This window comes from Helianthus annuus, chromosome 10, assembly GCF_002127325.2.
Source record: "Helianthus annuus cultivar XRQ/B chromosome 10, HanXRQr2.0-SUNRISE, whole genome shotgun sequence".
Taxonomy (NCBI): Eukaryota; Viridiplantae; Streptophyta; class Magnoliopsida; order Asterales; family Asteraceae; genus Helianthus; species Helianthus annuus.
Window position 1 is genome coordinate 45369975 of NC_035442.2, and position 19067 is coordinate 45389041.

At 37.0% G+C, this 19067-nt stretch overlaps 1 protein-coding gene across 1 annotated transcript; it reads left to right on the forward strand.

Moving 5' to 3' along the window:
- Nucleotides 1-3928: 3928 nt before the first annotated feature.
- LOC110885515 (O-fucosyltransferase 19) lies at nucleotides 3929-7142 on the forward strand. Its single transcript, XM_022133215.2, has 8 exons — nucleotides 3929-4295; nucleotides 4371-4449; nucleotides 4865-4929; nucleotides 5106-5194; nucleotides 5284-5416; nucleotides 5511-5743; nucleotides 6216-6692; nucleotides 6773-7142. Exons 1-8 carry the CDS (start codon nucleotides 3993-3995, stop codon nucleotides 6987-6989), a joined length of 1596 nt encoding a protein of 531 aa, XP_021988907.1. The 5' UTR covers nucleotides 3929-3992; the 3' UTR covers nucleotides 6990-7142.
- Nucleotides 7143-19067: the final 11925 nt, after the last annotated feature.

Below are 19067 nucleotides of genomic sequence, written 5' to 3' on the forward strand. Positions count from 1 at the left end.
AAAACCGTTCGGATATCTCTCTTTAAATTCCTTTAAAGCGACTTTCATCATGTCGAGATCCTTACACCCGCTTCCTCGTGTGCGGATCCTACATATTATAAACTAATAAGTGTTAAAAAAATATGAACTTAGTAAAGAAAATTAAAAAAATATATAATGTTAAAAAATATAATTTTTACCGCTTGTTGGTATAGGCCGTTGAAAAAGTTTATTTTCGTCATCATCGGGGTCCATTTAGACCGTACTTGATGCATGGTCCGGTTACTTCCACCAACGGTGGCGTTAAAATGATCTAAAATCTTACGCCAAAAACTATCGCGGTTTTGTTGATTGCCCTTCTTTTTGTTGGTAGAGCAATGTACCCACGCCTTCGCCAACGCCTCTTCTTGGACCTTTGTCCATTTTTCGCTCGCCATTTTTCCCTTTTTATCTCGAGCGTCATCTTCTTCGTTGCCGGCGTCTTCATCCACATTATATTCATCGTCGCTGGTGTCATCTTCATCGTCGCCCAAATTTTGAGTTTCGGGCACTACCTCCTCGTCCTCGTAAATAGGTAGAGGACGTTCAACATTTCCTCGTGTAGATGGAACTTGTGGGGAACGAAAACCATATGGGTCGAAGGCGGGGGATTGAGGAGCATCCATTGATAACAAATTTTGAAAATAGCCGAAATTGGGTTGAAGGTTGGGTGGTTGGGTGTTGTAAAAGGAGGGGTGTGAAGGTTGTTGGAAAAAAAAACGGGGGTTGTGAAGTATATCCGAAAGGGGGTTGTGGTTGTGCACTTGCACCGCTCGAACCACCACGAGACGGTTGCGAGCCCTGTCCCTTAGTTTTTTTCTTGGCTTCGCGGAGTTGGTTCTCCATTGCTCGGTTTGAAGTGGGTGTGGTTTGAGAGTATAAAAAATTAGTAAAGTGTGTGTGGTTTGAGAGTATAAAAAATTAGTGAAGTGGGTGTGGTTTGAGAGTATAAAAAATTAGTGGTGGGTGTGGTTATTATATTTGTTTAAAAAGTGAAATTTTTTTTTTTAAATTTGACCGTTTAAAATGTAGCCGTTCCTCAAACCTCGTGCCAATTCAACGCGGTGAACAAGTACCGAATCCCCTCCCCGAATCGGGTCCCCGCGGTGATGGCGGCGGTGTTCCCGATCGGGGAATGGGGTCACCGCACCCTCTCCCCGAGAGTGCCCCGGATACCCTAACACGCACATACGCTAGGTATATGCCCTAAGTTAATCAAATATGAATCTAAGTAATTATTCAAGGATTATATTTTATATTTTTAAATTTTAACTTGAAACATGGGTTAGATCATGTGTAGTGGTGACAACAAATAATGCCCTACTCATGGGCGTTGTCCGCCACGTGTAATCCTAATCATGACAGGGGCGTTATTCACAAAGGGGGCGTGGTGGTGATAATGCCCAATAATGTCCCGTCAATCGTTACACAATTATTATTATTTTTAATTAAAACTAATAAAATTTCATTAAATAAAAAACATTGCATTCTTAAAAAAAAACCAGAAATAAGAAAAAAAATAAAATCCTAAAAAAACCGAAACTTGAACAAAAAGTATAATCAGGTTTTATAAATGTTTTATTAAAGATCATTAAACTTAAACATGTATAAAATTTGTACAACAATTAAACTTGAGTTGTTTTTTGTTAGTTTGAAAAAAAAAAGTACAACTTTCCTAGAAGAATACATAAACTTGGTTTTTATTTATGATTTATATTATATAAAATAGAATATAACTAGCAAAGGATTTTTGCATGACACCTAGCGACATTAAGGGGGCGTTTGGTTCGTGGAATTATTTGGAATTGGAATTGAAATTTGTATAAGAATTAGAATTTGAAGGAATTGGATTTGGAATTTAAACAATCCAATTAGAATTGGAAATTGTTGGAATTGGAATCTCAATTCCATTTTTGTTGTGTTTGGTTGTCAAATGAATTGGAATCCATCATCCCGGCACCTACAACCACCAGTTCGGGTCGAAACAGTACGGGTCGAAACGGTTCGATTCGAAATGGTACTGGTCCAAACAATTTAGGTCGAAACGGCTCATGTCGAAACGGTTCGATTCGAAACGGTTCGGGTCGAAACGGTTCGCGTCGAAACGGTTCACGTCGAAACGGTTCCCGTCGACGGTTCGTTTCGAAACGGTACGGGTCGAAACTGTTCGCGTCGAAACGGTTCGGGTTGAAACGGTTTGGGTCGAAACGGTTCGGTTCGAAATGGTACGGGTTGAAACGGTTGTTGGCGGTAATTCCCGACTTATCACAAGTCAGTAATGTGAAAGGTAACAAAGGAGTTCAAGTCACAAGTCGGTGAACTTGAGGGATCAATGTTGACAAGTTGGTCATAATTGGTTAAGTTTCCTAATTACATTATAATTATATTTGGTAATGTCTTGGTCACCAAGTTAGGGTTATATGGTAATGTCTTGGTCACCAAGTTAGAGTTAGCCTATATAAACCATGTTAGGGTTAGACATTATTAAGAGATAAAAGAGACAAGACTAGAGAGAAACCGAGTTATGGTTTGAGAGTCTATAATCAGTTTTGAGTTATTTTCTGATTAATAAGATTGAGAGTTATTCGATCTAAATTCTTTTCTTCATCTTTTCTATTCGGTTTGATTGTCGATTGTGACTTGAATGGTGTGGGTCGAAAGGGTCGAAGATTCCAATGAATTTACTTCATATAAGAAGGATTTTGAATTCCTTTAGTTAAAGGAATTTGAAAGAATTCATGCCTAATTCCAATTCCAATTCCATTGTCAACCAAACACATGAAGATTGGAATTGGGATTCCAATTCCATCAAATTTTGTGATCCAAACATTCTAAGAGATGGAATTCAAATTCCAATCCCCTTAAATTCCGTTGAATTCCTACAAACCAAACGCCCCCTAAAATATTGGATAAGGATTTGTCATTCCTAAGGGTGTGTTCCCGAGTTAAAAATCTCTCCCCATCCCTCCCCTCCCTTCCATGTCTTTCCAAATTGGAAAGACTATTATCAGGCAAAAAAAACCCCATTTTCCCTCCCCTCCCCTCCCCTCCCCCTGTTAAGTGGATCTCTAGAACACAGCATAAGTGTTGATAGTTCAATCTCCATAGAGGGTGAGGGGCTGAGGGCTGGTACAATGGCGTAGCCATATAAAATGGAGCTCGCTACCCTTGAATGTCATCTTTTAGAAAGAAACAATAATAATAATAATAATAATAATAATAATAATAATAATAATAATAATAATAATAATAATAATAATAATAATAATAATTGAAGGTTTCCACTATTTTTATACCTTTAAATCTTATTTTTATATATTTTTCCTATATCTCTTTCTGTATATATATCTATGTATGTATAGAAAGATATTAAAAAAGAGTGTCTGAATATTAACTCTCCCGTAGAATTATAGGGCATGGAAGTAGTGTGAGTTGAGTTTTTAAAAAATAGAATATTATAATTGGGTTGTAGTGTGAATTTAGTTTTTTGGTCAATGAGGTGACGATGGAGTGGTAAGGGAGAGTCTTGGTGTTCTAAGGGATCCAAGTTCGATTCCTGCCCTTCTCATTATTTTCTGCCTCACCTGGTGATGATTGGAGACTAGACGAATAGGTGGAGATCACTAGTTCGATTCTTGAACTGAGCGGATTTTACCTTACCGCACTGTCGTGCCTTCGGACGAGTGTTCACGGGCTTCGGCCCTAGGTAAGGGTTTTCCACAGTTCGGAGGCGAGTGTATTCCGATGTGGTGAATTTATTTAGCAGCCGATTTGGAGGATTCGTTCCCTTTAAAAAAAAGTGTGAATTGAGTTTTTAAAAAGTATAATAATATTATTATAATTAGGGAAACCGTTTCAACTTTCAACATTCAAAGTCTGTTTTATTGGACTATAAATAGACGGAGACTACTTGAACCGTTATTCCACCCTACAATCGGAAACCTTGCAGTTTTTTCCGGTGATCGTTACATTGAATGTCAACCGGAACCGGGATACAGTCAACGCACCGCCGTCGTGCAGCGGAGTTAATATACGTAACACACTACTCAGGCCTGGAAACCCCAAAGAATTGTGAATACAATGTAAATTATCATTTTCTAAGAAAAGGGTTCAAGTGTTGGAGCGTAGCAGGGTTTGCATTTGTTCTTGTTTTGCTAGTTTTATTATACATGGCAACTGCTGAGAGTCATGAGACACTCATATTGAGGGACTACAACTACAAGCCCCATCACCCCATGAGACTGCTTCACTCTTCCATGCCCATCAACAAATACTCTGTAATCAAAAATCATAATGTTTTAAATTTATTTTTTGATAATTAAATGTTTGATTGAATTATTTATTTTCGGCAGGTTGAAGAAAAAATTTGGATGAAACCAAACATCAGCAATGACTATCACCAATGCATTGCCAGACCACGGAACCGAATAAGTTAGTCTTGTTTTTAACATTTTTATATATAGACAAAAGATCAAATACAAATAACTTAAAAAAACGCGGTGGCATTTTCGTAATTATCATTAACTATCAAAATTACTCTACAAATGATCCTGTAGAGTTTTTTGAGGGTTTTTTTGGTTATGTATAGTTTTTTGATCAAAAGTACTCTACATCTACAAGAACATTTTACAAAATTACTCTACAAGATCAAAATTACTCTACAGTATCATTTGTAGAGTAATTTTGATAATTACCGTGCAAGCAGATAATTACAAAAATGTCACCGCGTGCTTTTGTCTTTTTTATGCTATTCGTACGTTTAGTACGTTAACTTTTGTCTTTTTTTATCAAAATTACTCTACAGTACCATTTACATGCTTAAATGTTCTCTTCTTTCGGTTTCCAGAGACGGGTTCGAATGGGTATATTCTTGTTCATGCCAATGGTGGATTGAATCAGATGAGAACCGGGGTAAGTTAGCGGCATGATGATGATTTTTATTAAATTTAATAACATGTAGTTTTATACTAAAAATTTTAAGCCTAAAAAATAGAAAATGTTAGTTATTCCTTGGATTATCCGTCTTATAATGAAACCGGGATTTCTGTTTTTAGAAATGTTTTAACTTACAATCGTCGTCATACCAGATATGTGACATGGTTGCTATTGCCAAGATCATGAATGCTACCCTTGTTTTTCCTTCTCTTGATCATCAATCCTTTTGGACCGACCCAAGGTAATATCCAACGCTTTCTAGTTAAAATAAAACTTCGACTATTGTAAATTGTAATACATACCTACCTTATCTATGTCAATTGTTTGCAGTGATTTTAAGGACATTTTCGACTGGAGGCATTTCATGGATGTGTTAAAAGATGACATTGAGATCGTAGAGTTTTTACCGCCAGAATTTGCTAGAAAAAAGCCATATCTCAAAGCTCCTGTTTCGTGGTCAAAGGTACTTAATCTGCACTTACAGTATCTTTAAAGGTATATTTTTATCTTTTTTTTTTTTTTTAAATTTGATCAATATATCTATTTATCTAATGCAGGCTAGTTACTATAGAGGGGAGATGTCTTTATTGTTGAAGAAGCACAAAGTAATTCAGTTTACACATACTGATTCAAGACTTGTCAACAATGGACTTGCGAGCTCTTTACAAAAGCTTAGGTGTCGAGCCAATTATGCGGCCCTTCAGTACTCTCACGAGATTCAACAGCTCGGGAAAAAGCTGGTTCAACGTCTTAGGAGCAAAGGGGAGTCTTATATTGCTCTCCATTTGAGGTAATGCTTTCATTTCATCCGTGTTGACTTTTTAAGTCAACCTTATTGCCGGAGTTACATGAGATAAATCCGTATACTTATTTTGCTGAAAATAATCGCAAGTAAGTTCAATTAAGTTAACATATCTCCCTGTAAATCTTTTAGATCCATATTACTTTCCATGTTGCCATTTGATTTTTAGGGTCAATCATTTATATGCATTATTAACGAGTCGATATCTTGAGATAAATCTGTATACTTATTTTGCTGAAAACACATATTTGCTGTCATTTCGCAGCTTAGGTCCCGGTCTCTGGACATAAAAAGAGACACAGTTTGACTTTTCGAGTCAAATCTTGTAATGCAGTTTTATGCGTTATGTCATAAGATCTAACGCTAGTCGATTTAGGAGATCTAATCTTTCAAGGCTAGGAATTTAATATCAAAATGTTGTTACTTGTTTCGAGTTTAGAAGTGAGAATTGATCATGCAGATATGAGAAAGACATGCTTGCATTCACAGGATGCAGCCATAGTTTACGAGAAGATGAAGCAGAGGAGCTAAGAGTCATGAGATACGGTATAAAGCATTGGAAAGAAAAGGAAATAAACAGCAAAGAGAGGAGACAGAACGGGGGATGCCCCATGTCCCCTCGAGAAGCTGCTTTCTTCCTTAAAGCCATGGGGTACCCTCCAACCACCCAAATTTACATAGTCGCCGGTGAAATATATGGAAATACGAGCATGGACGCCTTTCACAAGGACTACTCAAATGTGTTTTCTCATACCACACTTATGACTCGAGAGGAACTAGACTTGTTTAAGCGGTATCAAAATCGTCTCGCTGCAGTTGATCATATCGTTGCCCTTGAGAGTGATGTATTTGTTTACACGTATGATGGGAATATGGCAAAGGTTGTCCAAGGGCATAGGAAGTTTGAAGGCTTCCGTAAGACCATCAGCCCCGATAGGTAGTTTTACCTCTTGTTTAAGAGAGACATATATACTTATCGTCTAGGCTGATTTTTTTATTTTTTATTTTGGTTTTCAGGCGAAAGTTTGTTAAACTGATAGATATGTTGGACAATGGAGTGATAACGTGGGACACATTTAGTTCCCGAGTGAAGGCCATTCATAAGGATCGGGTGGGTGCACCATTTGAGAGGAAGGTCGGAGAGTCTCCTAGAGTAGAAGAGAATTTCTATGCGAACCCATTTCCGGGGTGCATTTGCACTGGCAAACAGCCATCCAAGAGTTTTCTCACATAAATAGGCGTATTTAAATGCTTAGTTGTATAGCACACATACACAGTCTTGCTTGACATGACACTACACGACACGCCATGAAGTTTTAGTTTTTATTTTTGTAATGGTATAAGGTCAATGATTTTAGAAAATGAGGAAACCGAGCGATTGCTTAAATGATAGATAACTATTTAATATAAATTAATCTCAAGGGGGATAAATTTTAAATACTAATATTTGCTCACTAAAAAACAAGCATCTTTAATCTAAGGAGATGAATGAGTTGGGTTCTTCTTTCCTAGAAACATGTGATGTGAATTTTTGGTATAAAAAAGGTTTAATGTCACTCGATTTCTGGTATATGTTGTGTCATTGTGTTCGGTTTAAGGATCACTTTTAGTGAACATGAGGCATGGTGTCACTCCATTAAGGTTTGTTTACGTGTTGTGTTTTTATCCTTTTCACTATCTAAAACCGAACCAGGTGAGTACCCGACACTTCCCCTGCAGTTTAGGTGTGGATAACCATTTAGAGAATTTCAAGGTAAACTTAAAGATATCAATTTGCTCTAGATAACCAGGACACTCCCTTAGAACTTGGGTCCCTTTGGGCCGTTGCGAGTGGATAAAGTGGGCCTCTATAATCAACTTATATATGTTAGATATCTTAGTGTAATCAGCATTAACTTGATGATCAAAGAGAATTATAATATAGATCAAACAAGTTAGGTGGTGCGGGAATGCATACTTGTTCGAGTTGTTAGAATTCCAAGTGTTTGGGCGGAGCCTCGAACGGGGGTTCCAAGGGGGCAACACCCCTGGTAGCAGGGTCCAAGGGGTATTTTTAAGGCATTTTATACAGATTTTGGACATTATTTTTGAAATGGAAAATTAGGCATTTTTAAGGCTTTTTATTTAAAATAAAAAGATAACTGCCTAATGGCAGTTACCCATCCCTAACCCTAAAATTCGTTGTCAGTTTTGGTCATAGGTTTCTCTGGTTCATACGAATTCTCATACACATACTGTTGTTTAATTTCTCGAATTCAAGTTGTATCCAATAGAGTTATTGGGGAGAACCATCAAAATAATTTGATCTGAGAGTGATTACACGTCTCTCTAATTATCTGTGTTTACAAAATTCCCCAACAATATATAAATCAAATGGGTTGTAGCCTATTGGTACCGGTGCGTTTATTAAGGCGGAGTTACTCCTAAATGATGAGGGTTAAGTTCTATTATGTGTAAAATGAAGTATTTAAGAGTAGGTTACTTTGTTATTCAAACAAAATTATCAACATATGTATGATAACAAAACTAGGTTTATCACTCTAGTCGTGTTGCGGCGAACTTATTTTGTTATTTAGTCTGTGTTTACATGTGTTTTGAAATCACTACGAGCGCGTTGTACGTGGAACCACTAACAAGAATAAAAAGAAAATGTAAAAAACAGTAAAAACTAATCGAAAGAAAATCAACCAAAAAGTTGTATGTTAATGATGTTGTTCGTATGAAACCCGTGGTCAGAGATGAACAAATAATATTGGGTACCGTAACCGAATTTCCCAAACCGAAGGATCCTAAGTACCAATTCGGTACCGACTTTTGGCGTTCCTAGTACTGGTTCGCTACCGATTTTTACCTTCATATGCCGGTACCGTAATCGGTATTTTTGGTATCGGTTGCCACCGAGCTCATCCCTACTCCTGAAACTAAAAAAAGAAATCATTAAAAGTTGAAGAAAAATCAACAAGAAAAAGTTGTACGATACCGTTGTTGTTTGTACGGCACCCGTGATCAGGGATGAGCAAATGGTACCGTGTAGCAGTACCAAATTTCCCGAACTAAAAGATTTTCAAACTTAATTTGGTACTGACTTTTGGCGTTTTCTATATCAGGCTGTTGCCGATTTTTACCTTCATGTACCAGACCGTACCTGTATTTTCGATACTAGTATTGGTTGACACCAAGCTTATCTAACTGAGAAATTAAAGAAAATAATAGTAATTATTATTATTATTATATTAATATATTACTATAATATAATAAAATTAATATGCATTTAATTTGTATTGGTAAGGTTATTGTAAAAAAGACCAAAAGTGTGAGAAAGATAAGAAAGAATCTCAGCCATTAGATCTAAATTAATTGAAAAGGGTAAACAAGTAATTTTATCAATAATTCAATTAATTAAAAACTTCCCATAACCGCCACCTTAATTATAGGAAGTCTATAACACCATTCAGCAAGCATATAACACCATTCAGTAAGTATATAACATCATTCAGCAAGTATATAACACCATTCAGCAAGTATGTAACACCATTCAGCAAGTATATAACACCATTCAGCAAGTATATAACACCATTCAGTAAGTATATAACACCATTCGGTAAGTACATAACACCATTCATCAAGTACATAACACCATTCAGCAAGTATATAACACCATTCAGTAAGTATATAACACCATTCAGCAAGTATATAACACCATTCAACATTCAGCATGTATATAACACCATTCAACAAGTATATAACACCATTCAGCAAGTATATAACATCATTCATTAAGTATATAAACCATTCAGCAAGTATATAACACCATTCATTGACTAAACATCTGATCGAAACATATTTTTTTTCTCTATATAAGTATAGCAATATGGTACTCATATTAAAGATAAAAAAACGCTCGTTATTATGGTGTAATTTAAAAAAAAGTTACGTATAAAAAGTTATTGACGTTTAAAAAGACGGGGGAAGTTACATGTGCATTACCTAATTTCTAGTGGGTTTAAAAGACTATATTGCCCCTAGATATTTCAAATCAGTCCAAATTAATGAAAATATTTGATAATTTAGTCCCTATTGATCTCAACCATTAGATCAAAAGATCTAATGGCTGAGATTCTTTCTTACCCTTCTCACACTTTAGGCCTTTTTTACAGGATCCTCTACCTAATTTGTATTATTAATATACACTAATAATAATAATAATAATGGAGTATTTAGTAGTAGTTAGAGATAATTATTTTGTGGGATAGTATTTTACTTTTTAGACTAATCTTATTCCTATGTTTATTAAATATTTTTTATGGAATGATATAAGAAACAAAACATATGATTTAATGTTGGGTAAATTACATTTTTCATCTTTTATGTTTGTATCGAATTGCAATGGATGTCATTTAACTTTAATAATTACAGTCACAATCCTTTATTTAGAAAACTCGTTACATCTTTCATCTTTTAGCACTAACAAGGTTAAAATTTTATGTTAAGTTAGAACATGTGCTTTGCACATGAGGGTAAATTGGTAATTTCATCTTTTTATATATAAAACCCTATTTTTTTTTCTCTCAGCCATATCTCTCTTCCTCTTTCTCGTCAATCAACCTACACCACCACCACCACCACCACCACCATATGTCAGCCACCACCACCACCGTATCCAACAAACGCCACTTATCCCTCTTTATAACAAACCCCCACTTTCTTCTCCTCTCTCTCTCTCTCTTACACCCTCAGCAACCACCACTTCTCCGACCATACTTTACACAAATTCACAAATCAAGATTCAAAGAAACCTTGTTGGTTCAGTCGTCGGAAGAGGAGCTGGATCCGTCACCGTTCAAATCTAATTCCAACAAGATCTATTTGTGTTCCGGCGAAAGGAATGAGTGATAGGTGGTGGTGATGGTGGGTTACGGAACCCATTGATGTTCAAGATCTGCAAATGTGAAAGTGAAGTGGGTTAATTGTGAAATCTAGCAAATGGGTATTGATTGAAATCGAGAAATGATAAAAGGGTGTTGAAAAAGTTTTGATTTTGAGAGTGGGTTTGTGTACATGAAGAGAAATCAAGATGTAGATCTGGAGTGACGGGATGAAGTTAAAAGGATCAAGATGCAGGTGTGTATTTATTGATTATTTTTGTTGTTTTTTTTTTGGTGTAGATCATGTGTGAGCCTTCAACTATGGGTTTATTATAGTTCGACCCTATGGTTTTTATATTGAAAAATGATGCATAATTTAATGGTTATTTGGTTAAAGGGGGTGTGAATGTATGATTCTGATGCCCACATCATGTAAATGTTCTTCCTGCACGTTGGAAAAATTCTTAGAACTGTGGGTATTTTTGAGATTGAAACAAATGGTATTAAACGAAAGCCAAAAGAATCAAGGAAGTGAGGATTATTATTCTTAAAAATGATTAACGATAATTGGCGATTTGGGGGTTTAGGGTTACGGAACCCATTGATGTTCAAGATCTGCAAACGTGAAAGTGAAGTGGGTTAATTGTGAAATCTAGCAAATGGGTATTGATTGAAATCGAGAAATGATAAATGGGTGTTGAAAAAGTTTTGATTTTGAGAGTGGGTTTGTGTACCTGAAGAGAAATCAAGATGTAGATCTGGAGTCACGGGATGAAGTTAAAAGGAGTCAAGATGCAGGTGTGTATTTAATGATTGATTTTTGTTTTATTATAAAATATTTTAATTAGATTTGTAAAAAGACCAAAGTACCCTTATACAAATAGATTTGACTGAATTTTTTTAACCTTGTTAGTGTTAAAGGACGAAAGATGTAACGAGTTTTCCAAATAAAGAAATGTGACTGTAATTATTGAAGTTAGAGGTTATCTATTGAAATCCGATACAAACATAAAGGACAAAAAGTGTAATTTACCCTTTAATGTTTATACATTTTTTTAGTAAAATGATAAAATTCATTTTTCTTGTTTCATAATGACCTTTTTGTGCATTTCTTTCAAGTTTGCGTTTTATTGTCATTTTTATCCTGGAGTTTGGCAATTTGCTGCGTCTTTCGTCCCTCGAACCTTGGGCATCAGGGATGAAAAATGGGAATATTTTAAACTTTTTGGATGAAAAAGACACCTCAGGGACGAAAGTCGCAAAAGTGATCAAACATCAGAGACGATTTCGGCAATTCACTCTTTAAAAAAAAAACTTAAAACACTTAAAAAGTTCTTGACTTTTTAGTGATGTATTTTTTGAATGGAAAATTTCATTAATCCCTCTCGTTTGTGGGACTTGGACCCAAGACCTCTCACTCTCAAACTAAGATGTTTAAAAATTTTGCCTTTACCAATATTATTAAAAGATATTTTTACCAATTGGTAACTTATGAATTTATTATAAATCACTATCATATTCATCCTCAGTTCCCTCCAGAATCTCATTCTCATCTAAACACTCATTCTCAGCTAAAACCTCATGCATAACCCCACTACTTTGGCCCTCATCTAATCCCACATTCTCATCCACAACCTTCCGCCTAATCCCACTACTTTGGCCCTCATCTAATCCCACAAAGTTTAGCTTTAAAGGAACAATAGAAAATGGTCTAGGTTCATCAATCTCCTCTATGATAATAGGTTTAGTTGTAGACTTTGTGGGGAAAATAGCTCCTTAATGTTTTTCAACCCATGTGATATATAAACATTGATTATCTTGTGCTCTTCCACAAATGTAGCCAAGTTCAGGCAATCTCGGTCACAACTCAAGTGTTCAAGACCAATGTCTAATTTTTTTCAGGATTTATAAACATGTACAACATTGGTTCTGACGCATTATAGCCTAATTCATCCAGCATAAGATCAACCTCACGTACAGAGAACTTATCAATGTCAATCAAGTCAACTTTATCAATCTTACATCCAACATACATACGACCTGGAGAATGTGTTAATCGACCACCATGATGAATACGTAAGGTGAATAAATGAGGAAAGCCACCTGCACATTTTCAACATCATCAGTATTAATAAAAAAATTAGGGTTTAGGGTTTACAGTATGAGAATCCTTACCAAACAACTCAACAAGTTCAAAATCTTGCAAATCAGATGATCGAATTGTTGTCTAGTATAGAACAAACACAGCGATTGGGTTGAATTGTATTGAGGAAAACTGTATTGAAGTTGTACAAAGGTTCATACTAGGGTTACAAAGAAATGGTGCTTATATAGAACACCAAGTTACATATTAGCCCCCTATACTATTTATTTTCTTCTTTCCGACACTCCCCCTCAAGTTGAGTAGTGGGGTTACCAATGCTCAACTTGCTCAAACAACTATTAAACGCGTTTCCATTGACTGCCTTTGTGAGGATATCTGCAAGTTGATCTTTTGATGCTACATACGGGAGCTCTATGATTCCTCCTTCCAACTTTTCTTTGATGAAATGTCGATCTACCTCCACGTGTTTTGTTCGATCATGTTGAACTGGGTTTTCTGAGATTTGTATTGCAGCGGTATTGTCACACATAACTTTACTAGGAGCCTTTTGTGAAAAACCAATGTCTTCTAGCAGCTTCCTGATCCAAAGAACTTCGCTTAACCCTCGAGCTATACCTCTGAACTCTGCTTCTGCACTTGACAGAGCAACCACCTTCTGTTTCTTACTTCTCCAGGTAACTAGGTTTCCGCCAACCAAAGAGAAGTACCCTGATGTAGACCTCCGGTTTCCCTTATCTCCTGCCCAGTCTGCGTCAGTGTAGAGCTGAACAGTTAAATGCCCATTTGTTTTGAACAGCACACCATGACCTGCAGTTCCCTTGAGATACCTTAGAATTCTCTGAGCGGCTTCCATGTGGGCAACTTGTGGTTGGTGCATAAACTGACTTACCACTCCAACGGCGTAAGCTATATCAGGGCGTGTATGGGAAAGATAAATTAACTTGCCCACTAGCCTTTGGTATCTTTCTCTGTCTGCGAGCTTTCCATCGAGTTCCATGTGAAGATTGTGGTTCACCACCATTGGCGTATCAGCTGGTTTACAATCAATCAACCCAGTTTCTGCCAAGAGATCAAGAACATACTTCTTTTGGCAGATGAAAATCCCCCGTTTAGATCTGAGAACTTCAATTCCAAGGAAATACTTGAGATTCCCAAGGTCTTTCATTTCAAACTTTGAAAACAAATTCCTTTTCAGTTGTGCTATTTCTTCTACATCATCTCCGGTGATAATCATGTCGTCCACATATATGATCAAGCAAGTTACGAGGCCGTTCCTCTTACACTTGAACCTCGAATCTTTGGGTGTACCGCTTTTGTCCATATACCCAAAACCAACCGAAACAAACTTGGCCCATGTGCTGAGAAATGTGTATTTGTCGGCTATGGGATCGATCAAATCGGTTACCGGTGTTATAATCCAACAACTCGTCAAATGTTCACCACAATGAATGTTGACTTTCTTGAAACAAAATACTTTTATAACACCCAACTCAGTGGTCAGGGGGAGAATGACAGTATAGACACTCTGAGCTGGTTAACCCAAATTTCCTCATCTGAAGAAGTCATAACAGAAAACTATCACAGTACTGCGAGTCCTTCAAACACAGACACACAATCCACGGAGCACAGTACCACTGAAGAAAGTCCATCCAACGTGATGCCTGAGGTTGAACCAGTTGTTGAACATGTTGAATCAGTTGCAGCGGAGACTACCGGAAGATACTCTCTTCCACCTAGAGCCAATAGAGGAGTTCCTCCAAAACGGTACTCCCCAGAGAGGGAAACCAGAAATTCAAGATATCCTGTAGCTAATATGGTCAACGGGAACTTATCTAACAGTGCAAAAGCATTTGTTGCTTCTCTATACACTAAACAGATACCTACTTCCGTAAAGGAAGCTCAAGGTAAGAAGAACTGGGAAGAAGCAATGGAAGTGGAGATGCGTGCTCTTATGAAAAACAATACATGGGAGAAGTGCATTCTTCCTAAAGGAAAGAAAACTGTTGGATGCCGGTCGGTGTATTCGATTAAGTATAAACCAGATGGTTCCATTGGAAGATACAAAGCCCGACTTGTAGCCAAAGGGTACACTCAGACGTATGGGATCGATTACTCTGAGACATTTTCTCCGGTTGCAAAAATGGATACCATCAGAGTCCTCTTCTCCATTGCAGCTAATAAGGATTGGCCCCTTCATCAATTTGATGTTACAAATGCATTTCTTCATGGAGACCTAACTGAAGAAGTTTATATGGAAGCCGATTCAGCAGATACACGGAGGTTGCAACTGCCTCCGGCCAGAAAGATTTAGGGACTTGAGATTCTATCAAAAGGGCTCGAGTCATTTCAAGGATAATACGGTTTTTCCGTTCGGAAACACCATTTTGTTCTGGGGTATGGGCACAAGAGGTTTGATGAATTAATCCTTTGGTTGTAAAGAATTGTTTCATAGATGTATTGACAAATTCCCCCCCCCCCCCCCCCATTGTCGGATCAAAGGATTTGGATTTGAGTTTGAAATTGAGTTTGAATCATAGCATAAAACATGACAAATTTTTCGAAAACTTCGGCTTTATTTTTTAAAAAATATACCCATGTCATGCGAGTGCAATCATCCACGAATAATATAAAGTACCGAAGACCCTGCCCCCTATTACAGGAGCAGGACCCCACACATCAGAATGGATTAATGAGAAAGGTGAAGCAACTTTTGTATTGCTAGGTTTGAACGGGTGTCGATGACTTTTGGCGCGAAGACAGGTTTCACAATCTATTTTCCCATTTGAAGGGAAGAGTTTTGGAAACAAAAGGTGCGAATAACCATGGGATGGATGTCCCAAACGTCGATGCCATAGCCAGGCGTCCCGGTTATCAGTTCCATGAGCCAACATCACAGTACCCTGGTGAGCCACTTCATCCACATAGTACAATCCTTGGCGCTCAGTACCACGTCCAATAATCACACCCGTTCTGATATCCTGTAGGAGACAGAAAGTAGGGTGCATTAGTACCGTGCAATTTAATTCTTTGGTAATATGACTGATTGACAGTAATTTGTGTGATAAGGACGAAACATAGAGGCAATTTGACAATTTCATAGTTGGTGAAATTTCAATTACTCCTCCTCCTTTCACTTGCATCGTTCTGTTGTTTGCTGTATGTATTTGAGATTTTTGAGGTTGAGTCATTGACCGTATGTCTAATGGTTCAAACGTCATGGTGTCAGTGGCACCAGAGTCGAAAATCCAAGCACTGTTCTTACCATGATTGACTTCCATTTCTTTTTCATTTTTTTTAACTTCGCTGGAAGCCCGTAAGCTCGCGTTCAAGACTAATCAAATTCGCCGGTAACCGAACCGAGCGACTTAAATCCGCCAACAAAACGACGCCAGAGAATGACGTTCGCTTACCGGCGTACTTATTAAATACGCCGGGCGACTTGAACTCGCGTTCAAGATTTGAAAGCCCGCAAATTCGCTACCGACAACGAAAGCGAATTGATCCTTTGCGAATAGCGAAATAAACTAGCGAAATAATAGCAGCGAAATTGGTCGGGATTGATTGCCGGCAGCGTAACTATCTTCGGCTAGAACTTCAACAGCGTATTTATAAAAAAGGAACCTCGTATTTCTCAAAAAAAGGAAAGTGTCATATTAATTGAAAGTTTCCCCTTTTAATAATGGACACTGTGTATTCGGTGGATTGGGTGAATTTGCAAAGAATGGCAATTTTGCAAAAATTAGGTAAATTGGAATTAGAGAAATTTGGAATTAGGTGTAAACAATGGACACATGTCAGTTGACTTTATTGGACTATTTTGAGGCTGTGTTTTTATCAAGAAAACGAATCTTAGGGCTGAGTTGTAGATGATGAATTGGCTGGAAGTTTATGTGGCCGGAATAGTGGCGGCTGGCTGGAGTTTATTGGAATATTCGCCGGAATAGTGGCGATTTTAAAGAACAGGAACAAGATATTGGATTTAGGGAGTTTGATTTTGGTTTTTTCTGGTTTGATTTTGATTTTGGTTGTGATTGATTGTAGAAGATGAGCAAGATGTTTCACGGATCAAAAACTCTGCTCTGATACCATGTTGTCTAGTATAGAACAAACACAGCGATTGGGGTTGAATTGTATTGAGGAAAACTGTATTGAAGTTGTACAAAGGTTCATACTAGGGTTACAAAGAAATGGTGCTTATATAGAACACCAAGTTACATATTAGCCCCCTATACTATTTATTTTCTTCTTTCCGACACGAATGTGCCGCCCTTCTTGATCAGACATCTTTGTGTGGCAAAACCCTAATGATCGAAACCCTAAGGATCGCCTAAACCAACCAGAGAATTGATGAAGGATGAAATTGGGGGAAATGATAAGTTTAGGGTTTATATTAGGGGGAAGTGTGCATGTGGTAGATAGGTGGGTATTAAAAGAGGCAATAAATGACAAATCTACCCTCACATGACCTGCATATGACCACATTTAACTGATAAAACAATCTGGGTTATGCCTAAAGGACAAAACATGATGGATTTTAAAAGATAAAATACAAAACTCATCAATTTTAAACATAAAGGACAACGCCTGAAAATGAGTATAAAAATAAAGTACAATCCTTGAAATTCACTCAAAATTAAATTAGTATTCAAGATTGTTTTTTTTTTTTCGATTTGGTACGATAGTGGCACGGTATTCATTTTCAATAAAATTTATATCGCAATTTTGGATAAAAAAATAAACATACTGTTGAGTTAGATTTTAAAAAGGTTAACGTACGCAGTTTATTAAAACTTATAAGTTTTTTAGATCAAAAATTAAAATAAATATTTAAATGTTTTAATCACTATTTATGGTCACTTCAAATTGATATGTATAATTGAATTCTGGATGTTACACGACTCGTGTAATTAATTGTACAACATGTATCGGGTTAAGTGTTAGGTCATAGGACCTGTATGATTGAGAATCGTACAATAAGACAAGCATGTATAATCCATTTTTTATATGCTTACCATATCATAAGGGCCCGTATGGTATGTCGTTCATAACATATTTCGACCTATTTACAACAATTTGATTACCCCATGTTAACTCGTTCATATCATCAACTATTAGCATTTTACTGGTTTCAGGGATAAACATAACCTACAAATACTGGGTTACAAAGTTTTACCTTCAGGTTATTGATGACTCTCATTTACGATGCTTTTGATGGTTAACTCGTTTATTTTTTCAGATTGCAACCAATAATTAACAAACACCACGTTTACCATAAGCCGACTACCATCACCACATGTGACAGCCCTATAATTGCCGATCGCCACTACATTAAGCCACCAACACCACACTTCTCTATCTCATTTTCTCTTGATTTTACCTACCAAAACTCACACAAATGCTTCTAAAAACTTTGTAACTGATTATAAGATATACATTCCGAGCATACAAATAAAATCAAATTATATGTATGATTAACAAAAAAATTATTTCGAGCATTAATGATTGTTATAATAAAATCACATATTCATTATAGAATACTACTTGGGTCATGTGTAGTGGTCAAGCCCCATAAAGGGGTTATGTGACAAGTGACAAAATGTGTAAGAGAGGGGGGGGGGGGGGTGTTATATAAGGGTATCCGGAGTGGTGATCGGCAAAAGTCGGCAAACAAGTTTACCGACGTGGTAAACCACCGCCAACATGATGTTTGCCGATTTTGACTTGTTTGTGCGGTGATGGTATGACGATGCGGGGAAGGAGGATAGGAGAGAGAGATGGGGTGTGTGGGGTGAGGTCCGTTCCAATCTCAACCAATCACACTTTTTTTTTAAATAGTTTACCACTTCACCAAGTGTCTAACCATTGCCAACACTTTTAGCATAGTTTATCACTTTGACATGGCACACTCTCATTGGTTGATTTTTTAGTTTGTCACTCTCAAGTGTTTAACCACTCCTTACACCCTAACTTAAGTGTGTAGTAGAAAGGGGGTTATATAATCCCTTTAATTATACACATACATATGTATGTAAATATATGTGTGTGTGAGTGGGAGAGGAAGGGTTAATTAAGTGGGGGAGGAAGGGGCATAGCACTCTTTGTTTTGGTGTAGCAAGGCGCCATAGGGCGCCACATCCCCCTTAGGCGTCATATTCCTTGCGACTACGGAGGGACTTAATAAATACATTTTCTATATATAATAGCAACAAATAAAATAACCTGAGTCACATGATTGTGATACAACCTTAAAAGAAGTTGATGCAACACAACACAACCATGTTCATGCCCATGTGACGCTACCTTTTTCATGTTGTACCATGTGAAGGTGGGTCATGTGTATACT